General features: G+C 54.5%; 1 protein-coding gene across 6 annotated transcripts in view; it reads left to right on the forward strand.

Moving 5' to 3' along the window:
- ZMIZ1 (zinc finger MIZ-type containing 1) overlaps window positions 1-19344 on the forward strand; it is a 245141-nt gene that overhangs the window by 193713 nt on the left and 32084 nt on the right. For all 6 annotated transcript variants that reach the window (XM_030797701.1, XM_030797705.1, XM_030797704.1 and 3 more), the window contains one exon: window positions 13803-13947. In XM_030797701.1, the coding sequence (XP_030653561.1) occupies window positions 13803-13947 (145 nt within the window). The remainder of the gene's footprint in view (window positions 1-13802; window positions 13948-19344) is intronic.

Here is a 19344-nt window from a genome sequence, read left to right on the forward strand (position 1 = left end):
CCAGTCCCTCTCCTGCCCCTTGTTACCGTGGCACACGTCTCCTGAGTCACTCTTCAGGTCTGGGAAGCTTTGTGGGTGTTTTCTTTGTAAGAAACAGTGATGCCCTAGGCTCACCACCTCCCCAAGGCTTAGTGTCAGCACTGGGTCCCCAGGACAGAGCCCGTACTCTGGTTTCATGAGCCCAGGCTGGGTGGAATGAAGCCACTTGAGGGGTCCTGGGGGTTGTCACTGGCAGAAAAAACCAAGGGCTTGGAATTGGACACTAAGGGTTGAGGTCAAATCAAATCGAGGGAGTACATGACAAGGTCTCTTGGTGCTCAAACGCATGGTCTCTTGCCATCTGTGAAGTCCGGAGAGCCATGATGTGTAGACCCCAGGGTCTTTTTGACCCTAGGAAGGGCCCAGCCTCACTCCAACCACTTCTTCTTATGCTGGGTGGGAGAGGACACAGTTAAACTGCCTGCACCCAGCTGGGAAGGGTAAGGAGGGGACCTCCTCAGAAAAGTAAATTATGCAGGGAAGAAATTGATTCCCATAACCCCTCCTTACCCTTCCATCTCCCTGAGAGCCAGCAACGGGCAGTGATGTTTAGCCCTGAGGAAAAATTACATGCGGAATGGAAAGCATACGCTCAGGGTGGCTCCTGCTGGAATGAGAGCTGGAGTGCAGGCTCAGTGATTCCTGGGCATGCGGGTGTGGCTCAGTTCTCACCTTGCAGATGGAGTGGGAGCGTTGACCCAGACCAGCCTGGGGACTGCCTCCTCACCTCCCTGCGTGGGCTGACCTTGTCACCTCGCCTCTTGAGCTCGCCTCTGTCCTGCCCAGAGGTCCTTGGAGCAAAATGGAGGTCGAGAGGCATTTGGCACTCACACCTCACCATGGACACTGGTGCATTCTTGGGTACCTCTTGGCCTCAATCTATTGCTGGGGGAGGGAGGACTGAGGCCCATTGCTGGGGCCCTGAATGCAGGGACTGTAACCACCCACCCCCTCCTCAGGGCACCTCTCCCCTCTCCAGCATGCTTGCTTTGCTATTAGTGCTACCTAATTTGCTACTGAGGTGGTCTAGAGCTCCTCCGCCATTGCCCTGCCGCCAGCAAATTTTTATCCCTAGGGTAAGATGACAGAGGCCAGCCTTGGCCCTGGCCTGCCACATACTCAGGTGTGCACAGAGACAGAGTATCTAGTTTCTCCAAGATAGGGGCTGTGACCTGTGACTACCCCACCTCCGGGGGGCTTGTGAGGGTCTGAGGAACGAGGAAGTGTGAGCCAGCCCCTCACAAGGGCACAGTACATGGTGACAGCTCCTGTGAGCTGTTCTCAGCTAAAAGTGCATGGTAGGACTAAGGGGGCACTTTGCAGAAGCATTTATTGGGGTACCCCCAAAAAGAAAGGGGCATTCCCTTTCTGTGGACAACACCCTCTTGAGCTTGTTTTGGGGTGTCTTTGATGGCCCCTGAGTTAGAGATGATAGTGTGAGGTGGCAGGGAATTTTCTGGGCTGGGGTTTTAGTCTGGCGTCTTATCCTGGGTCCATGCATCCTGCCCAGCCTCCACTGGGTGAGGCATGGCCAAACCGGTTTGGGAAACAGTGCTGACAAAACTAGCCCTGACGGCTCTGAGGTTCCCTGGAGTTCAGTTCCCAGGGTGAGTTCACACGCCTCGAGGCTCCCAGTTCCCAGCTTCTGCCAACCCAGGCAGCCCTTGGGGAGAGGGGGCGGGCGTGTGCGAGGAGTGTTCCTAGAGGGAGGGACAGGCTGTAAGCCCTCTCTCAGGCCAGACTGGACCACAGGACCTGAGAAGTCAGGACCTGCCCAGCACAGGGAAGCAGGTAGGGCAGGGTGAGCTGGGCCGGGAGCCTGCGTGCACATCCCAGGCCACCTGCACCACCCAACTAGCCAGTCTTCCCTATGCACAGGGCTTCAGCGTGTGTGGGGACCGGGGGTGGGGGTGGCAGAGATGGATAGGGTCATTCACAGCCCAAGCACCAGCAGACAACTCCTCCTTTTTTTTTTTTTTTTTTGCCTTTCTTACCCACAAGTGATGGTGATAGAGGTGCAGGGAGCAGAACATGGGAATGATCTAGAAAACTCAGGAGAAGCTGAAACTTAGTTCATCTTGCTACTGATGGTGCTGAGCTGAAACTCAGTTCACCTTGCTACTGATGGTGCTGAGCTGAAACTCAGTTCACCTTGCTACTGATACCATCAGTCTGCAGGAGAGTGAGATTTTCCCCCAAGGAAAACTTCTCTGATTTAGGTTCCAGGGGTCAGCTGTCAGGGTCACCAGAGTCCAACTCACAATGCCCCAGAAGTGATGTTTTCTATAACCAAGGAGAAGGCCCAGCCCCTCAGCAGCCCCAGCAGCTGAGACCACAGTGTGCTCCCCACCCATCCACTCTCCTAGGACCCTGTCACCCCCAAAGTCCTGCACACATCGGCTGTTTGACCTCAGCGAATCCACTCTACTCTCTGGGCTTCGGCCTTGATCAACGGAGCAGCCCAACAGGGTGAGCTCTCTGGAGCCCCTTCCATCTGTAATCCCTGCTAGCGGCGTGGAGAGGCAGTCCACCCCAAGTGTGCAGACAGAGCTCACGCGATAGCACCTGCAGGATTGAGAAGAAGGCGTGCTCTGGCAAGGTCGAGACTGGCCTGCACCCTGAGAAACGTGACCCCGTTTGGAGGCCAGGGCTGATTCAGGGGGCCACAGACTTCAGAGAGCAGTGCCCACCCCCTGTCTTTTACATGTGGCCCAGAGAGGGGAGGAAGTTGCCCACAGTCACACAGGAGGTTCAAGAAGCTGGGGTTGGCACCAAGTCTTAGGAGTGGGAGGCAGGTGGGAGGCGCAGGGCTGTCTCCTGGGGATATGCCTGCTCTCAGATGTGATGTCACAGAATTATGGGCATGAAAGTGGGGCCTTCGTGTACCAGCAGTGGGCGGGGCCATCATCCTGTGGGGTGACTGTTTGAATCACCCCTTCTTGGGCCTGGATTTCCCCTTTGTAAAATACAGGTAGTGTAATCCTTGGCAGGGTCCTAATTGGGTCTTGGGAGGTTTGAATGAAGCAGGAAGAACCACACAGCTGGGAGAACCAAAAGGTTGTCTGTGTGCTCCCACGGCCCCGTTAGATCCTCGTCATCCACAGCAGGGTGAGTCGGGCCAGAAGGGGTGCCCCATCTTACAGAAGCACACACGTGGCCCTGAGGCTGCACTGATGGTGCGGTGGTCTCTGTAGAGCCAACCCTGGCCTCCTGGGGCCCAGCAGTCACTGCCCCCGGTCCGAGGACTGTGAGTCTCTGTGGTCATGTGCTTCCTGTGCTATTTCCTCCTGGGAGGAGATGACCCAAGAGAGCTGGCAGGGAGGAGGCCCCTTTTCCTATTTCTGGGGCACCCAGCAGTGGTGGGTCTACAGGCAGGAAGTCCGGCCCCAGAGCCCCAGCCTCCAGCCAGGCAGAGTAACAATTCTGTGGCTAGTTCTGTTCTCAGGGCTCATGAGTCAGACCACTCATTCCTGCTTTGAGCAAAGCAGCCAGAGTAGGAATCCCAGTTCCTGCCCACCTCCCACCTCCTTCTGGACACAGTGGGATGGGGCTGAGGACGGGCTTGGGCTCTGCCCACCGCCCAGGCCTCCTATTGTGGAGAGGACAGCTGCAAAGTCCCCCCAGCCCCTGTACCCACACGCTCCAGAGGAGGAAGGGGTCTGCCTAGACCAGCCTCCTGGCACTGCTGGGCCTGAGAGCAGAGTCAGAAGCGAGTGGCTGTCGGAGTGGCTCTGTGAGGGCCTAGGGTGTCTGGATGTGGGCACAGTTGGGTGCTAGGGGAGCACCCAGTCCAGTAGGGGAGGGGACACTGTCTGCCCCAGGGAGCACCCAGTGTGAAGGGGTGGTGGGAGGCTGGACACGCCTGAGCATCTGTATGATCTTCTTGGAGATGGGTGAAAGAAATTGTATTTTATTTGAGCAATTTTCTACGGTACTTAGGTAGAGAAACGGGGCACCCTCTCCATCCCAAGGGAACATGTAGACAACAACGACACTGCTAACAGTTTATTCCCATGTAATGCTTTCTACATGCCTGGTATTGTACCAACATTCTATGTATAGTAACTTATTTAATCCTCTTGGTAATTTAGGTGGTATGTGCTGCTTATTATCCCCATTTTGCAGAAGGGAAAACCAAAGCACAGAGAGCTAAAGTAACTTACCCAAGATCACACAGCTGCTATGTGGCTGAGCTGGGATTTGAACCCAGGCGGCCTGGCTCCAGAGCTTGTGTTCTTGGTCACTCTGCCTCCTGGAGGCAGGAGACAGCATATTACTGCTTTTGGTTTCCAGGTGGGACTCTGGTGTGAGATGAGCCATCTCTCACTTGTGTTGACAAAGGGGCCCTTCCTTCACCTCATGGTTCCTCACACCAAGCCAGTGAGCAGGAGAGGTTCCTCTTAGTGTCTGTCCATTTTAGAGATTCGATGAGGAGTCCAGGCCTGTGTTGACTCAAACCCCTGTGTCTGCTGCACTCTCCTGCCCCTCCCAAGCCCTCACCACCCCTTCTTTTCTGTGCATGGCTGTAGAACTCGGGGTCCCAGGGATATTCAGGAGACCCTATTGCCTTGAACTCCCAGGCTTCCCTGGTCCCAGGAACCTGTGTTTGGGAGCTGAAAGTGGAGGATCAGAGGGTAGGGGAGCACAGCCTGGGCCCAGGAGCAGAAGGAGCAGCACCATCTCCAGGGAGGCCTGGGTGAGATGCTGGGAACATCTCACTAACATGAACAGCAGTGCCAGCCCCTGAGCAGAGGATGACCAGGGCTGTGGCTGGCCCCCATGCTGTATGAACTGTTGCTGCTGTGAACTGCTTACCTCCTGTTCCCCGTGACTGGGGTTGGCTGTGCATGTCATGAAACAGGTGTCATGTGACTCAGTTGTAGGTTTTATTTGAGGACAGCAGCAGTCTCTGGACACATTCCTGATGAGATTCCTTTCAGAACCCTGTTTCTGAAGCTGGTTTCCTGCCCCCAGGAATGGGGAGCTGCTGGTGGGTTTAAAGGCCGCTGAATGCCTGATCACAGATACTGCTCCGATTGTCCGGGTCTCAGTGTCTGTCCTTCCTTCCCAGTCGTCTCAGCATATTGGGTTATTTCTAGCTGTGATTCATGTCAGTGTGTTAGTCATCTGTTGGCTGCGTAGCATGTGCTAAACGCCATGCTGGGTGCCAGGGTTGTAAAAGTGAAGCCCCCAAATCCGTTCGTGGCCCCAGGGGCTCATACTGTTGCTACAGAGCAGCACAGCATTCGCCTGGGTAGCCTGGCCCACGATTCGTGTCTGCATCCATCAAGCAACTGCCATCTACCAGGCCCTGTGCAGCCTCTGGGGATACAGATTGGAAAGAGGTGATCAGAATGCATGGATGGCAGAAGTCCTCTGACCGCGTTGCAGAGGGCAGGTTGGCAGGAGGCAGGTTTGGAGATGGAGATGAATGACAGGATGCTGTTGTCATAATTCAGATGAGAACCAGCAGGGCTGCAGAAGGTGATTGGATTGGAGCAGGCAAGGAGCAAAGGGAACAGACTGCAAAGATCATCAGGATATGTTGACCAGCGGGTGGGACACGGAGGGGCCCGTCTTCCTGAGGCAGCTTGAGGTGCTCCCTGGGATTCTAGTGGATGTGGGAGAAGGAACCTGCGACATGTCAGAGGGGAAAGAGTGTGAGGACCAGTGTGGGGGCCTGGCTCTCCTGTCCCTGACTCAACAGGCAAGCCCCTGCAGCTCCCATGCCCAGCCTCCCCCGCTGTGGAGTGGCACCACTCTCACTGCTGCTGCCACTTCAGAGGGTCTTGTGTGGCATTTTGTAAGCTCATGGGATGGAAGCATCTGAAAATGTATCATTCATATTTTTATTGGAATCATGAATCCCACTTGCCACCTGCCAGGGCATGGTTTGAGGATGAGAGGTCCCTGCTTCCTGCTGCCACTGCTTCGCAGGCCTCTTCCTGGGCCCCTCTGAGTGCTGCCCCATCCCTGGGGGTCCCCTGGGTCTCAGAAGCACCCCTCCCAACACCTCCCCACAACACACAGACACACACACACACACACAGACACACACACACTTCCTCTGTTCTCCAGCAGCCTTTTAGCTGCTAAGATGCTCTTTGATACTTAGGCCTTTGTTTCATTTTGCATGTGGCTGCCCCAGGCTGCAGTGTGTTCGATGACTCTCCCGCCCAGCCGTACATCCAGGCTTCTGTTCCCTCCTCCAGATGGCCTTTCATCCCTCCCAGCCTCCCCCTGCACCCCACTGCTGCTGTCATCCATTCCTGACTGCCAGATCTTACCGGGAGCAAGCATCCCAGGCCTGTCACTGTCCGTACCTCCCCATGCCTGGCTCCATCAGGAGCGCCTCTTTCCCTATGGCTGCTGTGGCTGCCTCTGCTTTCTTGCTCCTTTTCAAGCCAAGTGCAGCCTGGCGAGGAGGAAGCCTTTCCCAGGTGCCCAGGTGAGCGTACCTGCTCCCCGTGACACCTGACCCGATCGATGCTAACAAAGGCTGGTCACTTGGCCTGTCTGGACAGTACATGTAGCTCCACCCTCCTCACCTGGCACTCAGGCGATTCCTGAACTAGGGCTGCACTCCTCTGCCTCTCACCTCCTCATTTGGTCAGCCAGTCCTGGGCCTCTGTGCTACTGGGAGCTACAGGTACAGGGGCAAATACAGGGCCTGTCACTGCCCCTGGGGAGGGCACGCCTGAGCAAGCCAGGACCAGCTGCCCCAGCATCCCCACTCAGGCCTGCCTCACCCGACATCTGGTTTCATTTTTTCCCCCTAAAGGACAGACAATATGGGGGCTGCTGGCTACAGGGGAGTCGCTGGAAAGGTCTTGGGGAAGCAGATGTTGGGAAGCTGGCTCTTCCTCAATGCCCTCCTGCCTGGTCCCCTCCTGATCCTCAGAGCCAGTGCTTGTTCACTCCCATTTCTGTTTCAGATGAGTGACCACAGGGTGACTGGCTAGTGTTGGTGCTGCCTTCGCCATAGCATCCTTGGGTGCAGCTGGTGCAGGGCCCTTAGACATATCTACTGGGTCCCATTTATAGAAGATACCACTCCTGGTCGCACACAGCACTATTTTATATGCCACTAAGAAGGAAGAATGTGCTGCCGATCACACTATGGCACGGCGCCACTGGAGGACGCGTGCTGCTTGTCAGTGATCTCAGTTAAGTCACGGCTGGTGTGGAGTGGGAACCCTCGTGTCCCCGTGGCTTCCTGGAGAAGCTACAAAGACTAGTGCAGGCAGCAGGAGCATGAGGTCAACTGTCCCTTCTGCTGAGGTCAATTCTCCCTCCTGTTGGCCCCTCAGGGCTGCTGCTTCCCTGAGGATGTGGCAGTGACTATCTGGATCTTATCTACTAAAAGCCAGGGCTCTAGAGGGGGTCAAGGGGGAAGCTGGGCCTGGGTCTTGGGCTGTTCTGGATCCTGGGGAACTGTCCCCGCTACCCCCACAAAAGATGGCCACTGTTGAGGGTCTGCCGTGGGAGTCCCATGGGGTGTCCTAGGGAAAGAAGAAGTAATGCCTTCCCTCCAGGGCCACCGGCACCTTGCCACCAGCTGAAGCAGAGGCACAGCTGCCTCCAAATGGGGAATTGATTTTTGCTTCCTGTGTCTCAGAGCAGGACACTCGATGTCCTCATTCTACCCCTAGGCGGCTCGGAAGGAGGCAGGGGGAAGGGGCCCTGTGCAACATGTGTGCTAAATGAGCACACAGACCTGCTCATCTGCTCAGGGCCCCCGCCATCTCCATGAACTTCTGGAGCTTTGTGCCTGTCCAGGCCCTTTGTCTCGCCCTCTGCTGTGTGATCAGAAGCAGAGATGCAAGGTCCCAGGACCATCCTGTTGGTCTCTTCTCTACTGACTGAGGCAGAAACGCCGATCGTGATATAATGAGCACATGCAGAGATTTGTGTGCCTGGCTCCCCTGTGCTTCATGGAGGTAATGCAGTCCCATCTGTATGGCTACCCTAGGAGATGAGGAAACTGAGGTGCAGGAAGGTTAAGTCACTTGCTCAAGGGTGTCACACAGTAACAGACAACTGGGATCAGGTCTTGTGGGTTGGTTTCAGGCTATGCCTCAGCAGCCTTCCCAGTGTTCTAGGATGCAGAGGTGGGTATGGGGTTGCAGGGTTGGTGAGGGTCCTTGGCCCTCTGCCCATCCTGCACACTTACTGGCTTCTACTTGGATATCACTGGGGTTGGTTGGCAACACTAATTTACACCCCATATCCAATGAAGCAGGCAGCTCCTGTTAAACGCATTTTATAGATGGGAAACTGGAGGAAGCACCATTAGAGATGAGCCTTAAAGAAGTGCAAGTTCTGTAAGGAAAGAGGCATGAAATTGCAGGGTGTCTGGTGGGGCTGGCGCATAGAGAGGTGGGCCTGGAGCCTGCTGGGCAGAGAGGGCTTACAAATAAGAGACCACCTCCTGTCTGGAAGGCTCTTTCTTGCCTGCTACAAGCAGAGCACACACGGCGCTGAGAGGCTCTTCGTGCTAACTACATGCCAGACGCTTTTAAACACTTTGTAGGAGTTAGTGTCATTCAATAGCACAATAAGGCTGGGCTCAGTGGCTCATGCCTGTAATCCCAGTACTTTGGGAGGCCGAGATGGATGGATCACTTGAGGCCAGGAGTTCGAAACCAGCCTGGCCAACATGGCAAAACTCCATCTCTACCAAAAATATGTATACACACACACACAAAATTAGCCAGGCGTGATGGTGCACAACTGTAGTCCCAGCTACTCGGGATGCTGAGGCACAAGAATCGCTTGAACCCAGGAGGCAGATGTTGCAGTGAGCCAAGATCGCTCCACTGCACTCCAGCCTGGATGACAGAACAAGATTGTCTCAAAAAAAAAGGAAAAAAAAGTAGCACAATAGCCCTAAAGAGTAAACATTAACATTTGGCAGATAAACTGAAGCCCAGAGAGGTTGTGTCATTTGCCTAAGGTCACGTAGCTGTGAAGGGAATGAGGTATCGAGTCGAATCCAGACTTTCAGAGTCCCTTACCCTGAACCACAGGGTGGTAGCTGCCCGCTGAGGTCAGGAGAGGTGAGCGCCAAGGCTTCCTCCCAGCCTGCGGAGCTTTGCATGTCATCTTAAGTGGTTTGGACTCAGCAGTGGGGGCCATGTGCGGTTTCAGCAGGGGTGCTAGCCTCGCCTGCTTCACCACAGTACCGCCAGCACACAGAAGGTGCTCAGCAGCCAGTTGTTGAATGAACGGTTGGGTGAGTGATAGAACACCTTGGTGCTACTATAGGTTAGAATGGATCGAGGTGAGGGAGTCTGGTCACAAGGATGCAGTTTGCAGAGGTGAGGGGAGCTCAGTGGGTTCACTTCAGACGGGTTAGGTGGTGTGTGCTTATACATTTTACACTGAGACGTTTGAGGAGTGCTTGGAAATCTGGATTAAGGCTCAGCATTGGCAGTTGGAGTCTTGAGGTGATTCCCTGCTGCTGTCCCAGCCCCAGCCATGGTCACTATGAGGTGAGCTGGAAGGCCCCAAGGTCCTCGGCACCAGCCCCTGGACAGGCTGGAGAGGATGACAGGGGATGGGGCTTGGTGAGGAGCCTGAGAGCCCAGTTTCTGGGGTGCCTGTACCCAGCTCAGCACCTGCTTGATAAGAACCTGCTGCCTTGCATGATGGGGGAGAGGGGATTTGTTTAGGGGTCAGAAGCACTGCATTTGCAGGTGGTTGTGCCTCTATTTCTCCTCCCCCAAAGAAGGCTGTTACCCATCAGAGATCTTGCTGGAGGAGAGGGGGCAGTGGGTACTGCCATAGCTGTTCTGTCAGCATGGCTGACAGGGGGTGGTCCCATGGGCCTCTGTGGCCAGCTCCTCAGGCTCCCTCCTGACCCTAACCCCCTTTCTATGGCTGAATCTCTGCTCCCAAAAGCCCCTCCTGCTTCTTGGTTTCTTTTTTCTTTCTTTCTTTCTTTTTTGGAGGGGAATGGAGTCTTGCTCTGTTGCCCAGGCTGGAGGGCAGTGATGCGATCTCAGATCACTGCAGCCTCCACCTCCCGAGTTCAAGCAATTCTTTTGCTCAGCCTCCCGAGTAGCTGAGATTATAGGCACCAGCTACCACGCCTGGCTAATTTTTGTATTTTTAGTGGAGACAGCGTTTCATTGTATTGGCCAGGTTAGTCTCGAACTCTTGACCTCAAGTGATCTGCCCACCTCAGCCTCCCAAAGTGCTGTGATTACAGGTGTGAGCCATCACGCCCAGCCCCTGCTTCTTGGTTTCTGACAGGCAGAAGGCCTCCCCATGTTGACACCCCAGATTGGAAGGGGCCCAAAAAGTTTGCACGGTGGAGCTAAAATTCCTCTCCACGCCCCTTGGCAGGCTTTGGAGTATCTCACTGCCAATTGCTTAGCCCCTTGGAGGGTGGCCGTGGGTCTAATGACATTCATTGACAGCTGTGCAAGTGATGTGTACATGGGCTTCCCGCTGTGGGAGCACCAGGCAGGAGGCCAATCGTCACCCGTCTGTGGGAGAGAGGCAGTCACATGTACTGGCCAAGGCTGTCCTGGGCCCAAGCGAACTGCATTTTATGAAAGGGGAAAGGGACATTGGGTCCTAGCTGCCATTTTAATTTGAAAATTGGGGACCTCTGTGTGAAAAGGGGCCTTTGGGGCCAGCTCTCTTACCACTGATAAGTGGGGCCCACAGGACAAGGGACAGGTTGGCCATGTTGGCTGCCCAGGCAGTAGAAGGCAGTCTTGACCCTGCCTGCAGCACAGAGGGGCTCAGGTCAGGACTGACACTGCCCTCCCATTGCCTGGTATGCTCTGCGCACACCACACCAGGTCCTCCCGTCTCTCCCACTCACCCTGGGACTGTTTTCGTCATCCTAGCAAGTGCACATACCAAAGGCACGCAGGTCAAAGAGGCATGCAGGCCAGCCCCGCCTAATTAGAGCAGACAAACTTCCCAGTCCAGACGTGTGAGTGACGGCCAAGATCCAGGCGCACCCAGACACCCGCCCAGCTGGTGTCACTCTGTCTGTCCTTGCGTAATCCCCTGCCTGCCTCTGTCTGTCCCTGTCAGCCCTCCTGGTTCTCTCGACAGTGCCCAGACTCTCTTTTTGGCTGCGAATTCCCGGGTGTTGTCATTAACCCACGTTTGCCTCAGAACAACTTGTGTTCATTTGCAACATAAGGAGAACACGCACAACATCCACCGCCCCGCATGGGGCTGCCAGCGTGGCCTCTGTGCTCACCAGCCTCAGGGGTGAGGGGTGGTGACTCCCCATCCCCCCACCACCTCTTGGTTGTAGAAAGTGGCCTTTGTGGCTGGCTGATCCACATATCACGCCTGTTTTGCAGCATGCCAGACTGTACAACAAGGCCCTGTCACGCAGCCAGCCTGCCTTTATTCCCTTTATGGAAACCACTCCACTAGGGGCAGGAGGACAAGGGCTGTCCTTGGCTGAGCAGGGGGTGGCCCGTGACATTGGAGGAAAGCCCTGATTCCCCTGTGGTGCCTCCGCCCCCTGCATTGCAGGCCAGCCCCCAGGAGGAGCGAGGGCTGGGAGGGGTGGGGCGGGCAGCAGGCGGCACCATCTGTGGCCGTCCTTTGTGCTGGCAGTGGAGTGATCCCTCCGTCACTGCGATCCAGCGGGCCTCGTGCTTGGCATGCAAATGAGTTTCCAGATGCCCAGTGCCCCCGCACAAGAGGCGGTACCTAGGGGCCTGGGAGAAGGATGGAGTGGGCTGGAGGCTTGTTTTTGTCTGTCCTGGCCTCCCTGAATAGGCTGCCTCTCCAGCTGCAGCAGATGTGTGCTGGACACCCACACAGGGGTGTTTGTTGGTTTCTGGGCAGACACACATGCCAGAGGAGAGTGTCTCTTCTCTCATACTGTCCTCCTTTTGAGGGTGGTGGCAAGGTGACCCCACAGAGGGGGGCAGGATACATCTTTTAAGACTTAGCTCATCCACCAAGCCCCCTCCTGGAGAGAGAAACAGGGACGCTCTTGGGAACCACAGCCCCTGCTTGCCTTCTTGGTTGGGCATCTTTGTGTACCACACAAGCCGAGCAGATGGAGCAAGCAGCCCTGGTGACTTCTTGGGGCTTTGGGCTGATGGGAACCGTGTCCAGGATCTGGGCAGCTTGGGATGGCAGCCTGCCCAGCCACTCCCAGTCACTGTGCATATGGGTGTCTTCCACCAGTGCCGGCCGAACGTGGTGGTGTACAAGAGGCCTGAGGGGTTCCTTATTGAGTCAGAGGGGCTGGGGAGCCGCGAACACCTAGGATTTTGCCTTCTGAAGGCTTTCACCTCCTCCCCACCTTCTGGTCCAGCCTCAGGCTCTACCACCAGGGCATGGGGCCAGGGGCAGGAGCACTGTCTCTGTCCCTGCCGTCTCTGGCTGTGGTTACTGTGAGTAGCTTTGCCTGACTGGGCCCCCGTCTACTCATCTGTAGAATGAGGATAATAATAGCTAATGATGTCCTAGATGGTCAAGAAAAAAAAGGATGCAGAAGCACGTTGTGCAGCATCCAGATGGGAGACCCTTGAAATGTGGAGTCGGCTTTGCACCCGGCCGAGTGGCTGAGCAGTTATGATTCAAAATATGCCTGGCCACTCTTGCCCATCGACTACTTCCATAACGCTCAGGTCACTCCCAGCAGGAGTAGGACATCAGCTGAGGTGTGGCCACCCTTTGTCCAGCATTCCACAGACCCAGGAGGCCCCCGTCTGTCCCTCCCTGCAGCCTGGGAGGAAGGCAGGGCACGAGGCATTACTCCTTTTTACCTCTAAGCAAACTGAGGCCCAGAGAGTCTGTGGGCGCCTGGAGTCAAACAGCAAGATGGTGACTGAGCGCAGCCAGTTCCCCCAGCCCTCAGCTTCCTCATGTACTTCAGGAGGACAGGCCAGCTGAGACACGCTGGACAGCCCAGGCTGAGGCACGCTGGCCTGGGGGGCGCTTTTGGCTCCTGTGGCCACATGGGGACAGTGAACAGTGAAAGAAAATGGCAGTTTTCCCCAGTCCCCAGTTCATGTGGGGCTCTCTCATCCTGGATGTGGATGGCTGCTCCGTGCTCCTGCCTTGGGCACCCCTGGCTGCCTCCAGCTTGGCCCCCGACCACCCTGGCCACCCTCTGCTCTGGACATCCTTTGTCTTTCTAGGCATTTGTGCCCAACAGAGCAGGGACCAACCGTGGGTGTGACCAGAAGGTGTGTGCTAGGGGGCCAGTTTCTGGGCAGGAGTTTCAGGGACAGCCCTGCAGACACTCCTAGGTTGTCAGCAGATTCCAAGATTTTGTTCAAACCTTGTAATGTTTGAGCCCACCCATGGGGAGAAGCCACGCTTTGCCTCTGATCGAAGTGTGAGGAGGTGAGCTTCCCTCCCTGAGGGATCTGGGGTGGCAGGCAGCTGCTAAGCTTGCCCTGACTCAAGGTCTGTTAGGCCCCCTCACTCCTCCAGTTTCCACTTGGCACCATCTCTGCCACCCTTCCCATCATCCTGACTCTCCCCCTCTTTGCTGCCTCGGACCACTACTTCCCGCACGCGGGCCATTCTGACCCCCTCTTCATGACAGAAGCTTTTGTATCCTCCTTCAAGGGTGTCAGTCCCATCTTACAGTTGAGAATACTGAGGCCTCCCAAGAAGGCTGAGTAAGTCTTCTGTTGTCACACGAATCTGGGAGCAAAACCCGCATGGATAGCACCCAGTCTGGGGAGGGTTGGGGAGGGGTCTTGGTGTGGCAGGGTGTGATGAACAAGCACCCGCTGACCATCCTGTCCTTCCTGCAGCCCTGTTGTCCTCCTGGTGCGAAGAGCTCGGCCGCCTGCTGCTGCTCCGACATCAGAAGAGCCGCCAGAGCGATCCCCCTGGGAAACTCCCCATGCAGCCCCCCCTCAGCTCCATGAGCTCCATGAAACCCACTCTGTCGCACAGGTAAGTGGGTGGGTGCCATGGGGGCAGGCGCTAAGCAGACACCCCTCTGGTCTCAGATCTCCTTGGACATGTCCCTGGGGTGGGGGCCTCTGTGCAACCATGAGGATGTTGCATTTTCTAAGGTGCAGTTGTTTTTTTACATCTTCATGAGTGAGCCCTGTTTCTCCGTCTCAAACAGGTTGAAAGCACTGAGTTTGTCACTTTGGTGGAGGCTGTTTTTCTTCAGGTTCTAGGCTTCTGGCAGAACGTTAGAAATTCTGAGCTCAGCACCTTCCCTCTTTCTTGACCAGGGTATTGGGCAAACCCAGAGAAACCAGGGGCTGACAGGGATCTCAGGAAGGCCACGGGGCTGGTGGTTCCAGCCAAGAAGGGGACAGAGCCAGCCCAGGCCGGCCACCCTGGAGCGAAGTAAGACTGGGCTGGGTCCACCAGAAACCCAGGGTCACAGGCAGGCATGGGCTTGCTGGAGGCCGACAGCACCAAGAAATTGTCCAGTCCACCTGCGCCAGCCTCAGAAGGAGCACGTGGCCAGGACTGTCAATTCCCCCAGTTAATTATCTTTGGAGTCCCTTGTTGAGCTGGGGATGCTCTCTCTGAGCACTCTGCAGGCTGACCCTGCAACAACAGGGCCTGTCATGCTGTCTGCTCTCCCCTGTGTGTGTCCCCGCTAATGATCAGGAGGGGCATTTGCAGTCAGAGCTCGGCTCTCATTATCCAGCCTGTCTGAGGGACCCGCAGCCCAGAGCATACTGCAGGCAGACCTGGGTCGCACCATCGAGGCGCTGCTGGGAGCTCCGGTGTCAGCCACGCTTTATAAATCGAATTAGAGGCTTGTTGACTTTCTGAGCTGGGAAGGACCTTAGTGCTCATCATGTCCAGTGCCCTCCCTGGGCCTGATTGCCCCTGACATGTGGTTGCCTGCCTTGGTCATAAGCCCTTTGTACCATCGCAGGCCTGCCACCACCCAAGGGCACTGCCTCCTCAGACCCTGGGTCTGGCTGCTGAGCAGCTCCAAGCCTCTCTTCTGTAGCAGTGTTCCTTAGTGCATTTACACAGGGTAATTTTTCTTTATTATTTTTTTTTATTATTATTTTTTATTTTTTTAGACAAGATCTGGTTCTGTCACCCAGGCTGTAATGCAGTGGTGCAATCTCGGCTTACTGCAACCTCCGCCCCCGGGCTCAAGTGATCCTCCCACCTCAGCCTTCCAAGTAGCTGGGACCACAGGCATTCACCACCACCCATGGCTAATTTTTTGTATTTTTAGTAGAGATGGCCTTGCCCAGGCTGGTCTCGAACTCCTAAGCTCAAGCAATCTGCCTGCCTCAGCTTCCCAAAGTGCTGGGATTATAGGCATGAGCCACCATGCCAGCCTATTATTATTTTTAAAAGACAGGGTCTCACCCTGTTGGACAAGCTGGAATGCAGTGGTACTATCATAGCTCACTGCAGCCTCAACCTCTTTGGCTCAAGCGATTCTCCCACCTCAGTATCCTGAGTAGCTAGAAGCATAGCCATGCACCACTACACTTGGCTATTTCTTTATAGTTTTGTGGAGATAGGGTCTCGCTATGCTGCCCAGGCTGGTTTCGAGCTCCTGGGCTCAAACAGTCTTACCACCTTGACCTCCCAACGTGCTGGGATTACAGGCATGCACCACTGTACCTTTCTGACACAGGGGTAATTTTTCATGGTGCAGGACTTTGCAGGGCATTTGGCATCTTGGTCCCTACCCGCTCTGTTCTTTTTTTTTTTTTTTTAATGCCCACGCTTGGTTAATCCCACCCACCCCGTTCTTCTGATGACTGCCCTCTTCCCCTAAGCATTATCACAATAAAAGTACCCTCCCACATTTGAGGGGAGTCTCACCTTTGGTTAAGGACCGCTGCTCTAAAAAGACAAAACCTGCCTCCACCTCCCTCTGTGTACCCTTTGCTAAAAACCACAGTTTGTCTTCATCTGAACCAAGCCGCTGAGTACAGGCTGCAGCTGCATTTCACTTAAGCAGCATACCTTGCAGTTGCCCTCGGGAAGCTTTACCTTATTAGTTCTAGCCCAGCCGTCCATCCCTCCAGAATCATCCTCCTCTCATCATCCCATGTGTCATGACCTTCCCAAGCTTCTCTCCTCCAAGTTATTTTAGTAAAGTTGTTGCTGATGGTGGGCCAGAGCCCTGCAGCTCCCCACTAGGGACCAGCCTCAGACCTGCTTGACCGTGATTGTTCAGGTCACAGAGTGCCACAAATCTGGATCTCGGCCAGCCCTTTGCCAGCTGAGTTGAGCTAAGGCATGAGGTTGTTCAGTCCCGGGGTTAAACAGAGATGAGGTATTTCTGTGCTCGAGGAGCAGCCTCGAGCTAGTTGGGGAAATAAGACTCATTGGGGCCACATTGGAATCTGGCAGAGCAGGGCAGGGCTAGGGTTCATTGATAGGCAGACTGGGCTTTGGGATTCAGATGGAGGAAGATGGACAGGGCTGACTGTCAGGAGGCTGCCCAGAGAATGGGAGTCTTGAACTTGAAGGACTTGGGCTGGGAGGGGTAGGAGCATTCTATGAATTCAAGCTGGCTTTCCCAAGAAATGTTATGGGCCGAAGAGCTACTCGCCAGCACCCAGTGCCCTGCTGCCTCCACCACCATGGCCTCAGCAATCTGTAAGTCCAGCAGAATGACCTAGAATGCAAAGCCAGTGGTCTGAGAGCTTGAAGACCAGGCTGGCACTTACTCTTTGGGCCATAAGTGGTCTGTCGGAGAAAGGAAAGCCATGTGGGCTGGAAGACTCGCTGAGTACTGGTGGCTAACCAGTCGGTTCCGTGGAGCGAGGCTTCCTCGTGGGAGCACAGGGAGGTGGAGGGCCTGCTAGACAATATCCCACACTTTGAATGGTAGAACTGGAAGGAAAACTGGGGCCAGAGTAGGAAAGTGGCTTGCCCCAGAACACACAGCCAGTAAAGGGCAGAGGAAGATATTGAACAGCGCACAGGGCTCTGCTGTTTAGCTGGTCCTTCAGGGTCAACGAGGTGGTATCTAGTTGTTAACCCGATTTGGAGGGTCTTTTTGGAAGAGGGTCATCTGTTCTGATCCACAGCTCACCTTTTTCCCATTTTATAGCCCGTGTTCCTTCTCCAAGCCCCAGGCTATTCTGAGGACACGTTGCGGTTGGGCAATTGAAAGTTACACAGTCTTTCCTTGCAACCTTTACGAATTTCACAAAGGATAAATCCCTCATTTCCAGGGAAACTGCAACGGGGTCCATCACCTCATAAGTCCTCAATGCAATTTCCCAAACAAGACAGAAAGAAAATGGAAAAGAAAGCTGAGCACTTTCACAATTAGCAAACTGTTTTAGTCCGTCATCCTCCATAACTTTATTGAATGGCTTGGAGGCAGGAAGCTCTTTTTGCCTTTTCATTAAGGAGACATTGAGCTGGAGGTGAGCTTGGGTGAGCTGGGACAGTTCAGATTTGATGCCCGCAGGTATCTGGCTGTTTGAAGGCTCTGGGTCCTTGCCTGAAGGCTCTGAGGACAAACAAATGGGAGAGGATGAGGGAGCCTGGACACTTACAGCCCTGCCCTGCCCCGAGGGATGGCAGACGCCTAGAGGGTCCCTGGTGACTGTCATATTTGGAGAGCTCGGGTGTCACAATCATGTCTGCTGCAGGCTGCAGAGCTTTAGCACTGCGGCATGAGGCTGTGAGTCAGGCCCTGCGTTCTTCCACACGAATGCTGTGCCTCCCAGCAAGACCCTTGACCTCTTGGCCTTGTGGTTCCCTGCTGATGGGGGACATGGTGCCGCATGAGCAGGATGTCAGGAAAGGGTCAGGCTGCCATAGCCCCGCAGCTATTTCTAGGGGTAAGGGTGGTGATGAGGAATACTAATTATCCTCAGTTTGTGGACGTCTGTAGGCTCACTCCCTGTTTTGTCCTCATCACTGGCTGCAGTGGGGCTGCCGTCTATACTCACAGATACCCAGGATACTATACAAGAGAAGGCAGCCAGAGAGGCCTGGCAAGGTCCAGGACCAGTGCCTGGGCAAGTAGGACACCTTCCAAGTCCCTGCAGTGACCTGGACTTGAAGCCAGTGAAGTCTTTCTACCTCCTTTTTCCAGATTTTTAATGAGTGGTTAAAAAAGCCATTTGTGATTAGCACATTGTCCTTATGCAGATCAGTGTTGCAAAGGTAATTAAAGGCCTAATAAATCTTGTTTATGCTGTTAATTTGATTACAGTCAAAACTCACTAGGGCTGGGGAAGCCTCCAAGATTGAGAGGTGCCATCCTCCTTCTTATAGGTGTGGGATTTGTGAACCCCAATGGAGAGGCTTCTGGGCGGGAGGATCCCTGGCATCCCCTGAGTATAGCAGGTGGGGGAACAGGCCCTGGAGCCAGGCTGCTGGGCCTTGAGTTTCAGCTGGGCCATATTCTAGCTGGGTAACTGGCCAGTTACTTACCCTCCTTGTGCCTAGGTTTCCTCATCTGTAGAAGGGGAGTAACAAAGTGGCAGGAGTGGTGCGCTTGTCGCCAAGCCTGGCACACTGGGAGCCCATGGACCAGTCATTATTCCCCTGATCCTCAGCCAGGTGCCATCAAATTCTTAGGTGCTTATTCATGGCCAAACAAGAAAGAAGGGGGCAATCAAAACCAGCCACATCACACCATCTCCACAGCTGTCATTTTTAGCTCGTTTTTGCATAGCTTCACCAAAGCTCAGTTTATGTTAGGCCTTTCTTGCCCCAAGAACATTTTAAAAACAAAAAAAAACAAGGAAAGGGGAGAATTGAAAGACCCATAAATCCCTGCACCATCAGTTCCAGATGGCCAAGATGCAAGGGATTTTTTCCTTTCCTCCTTCCTACTGAAAAATTTTTAACACCCTCTAATATGCAGTTAGCTGCACAAGTTCCTCTCTAAGTTTCACCGCAGGGAGGGAAGGAAGTAGGCCCCAGTAATCGTGATGATGGAGAACACTGTTAATGGTTCCCCTAAATTAAAGAGGGTGGGAGCTTCAGCTCCTCACTGGCTTGGCATTTCATTAGCAGTAACACTACAGCCTTGCACGGAGACGGGACCAATATGGCTGGATCAGGGAAATTAATTAGGGTCTGACAATACCCTTAATGGGAATTGGTTATTTCTCCCAAATAAAGCAGCTATTACAAGTGCAAGGGAAGAAATAATGCAGCCCTCCCGCCGCGTTCCTTCATGAATGTGTGTGTAGATGCTGCCATAGCGGGTGCACAGGAGCCAGGAATCATCACTGCCTTATCCCAGGCCTTGCTCATTTTCTCACATTCAGCAAAACCTCGATCAGTGCCCGTGGAGCTGGCACAGACATGTAAACTGTCTACTGTGACTGCAGTGCAGAGAGCTCTATAAAATACGTGAAAAAAGTGCTGAGG

Source organism: Nomascus leucogenys, chromosome 18 (genome assembly GCF_006542625.1).
Source record: "Nomascus leucogenys isolate Asia chromosome 18, Asia_NLE_v1, whole genome shotgun sequence".
NCBI lineage: Eukaryota > Metazoa > Chordata > Mammalia > Primates > Hylobatidae > Nomascus > Nomascus leucogenys.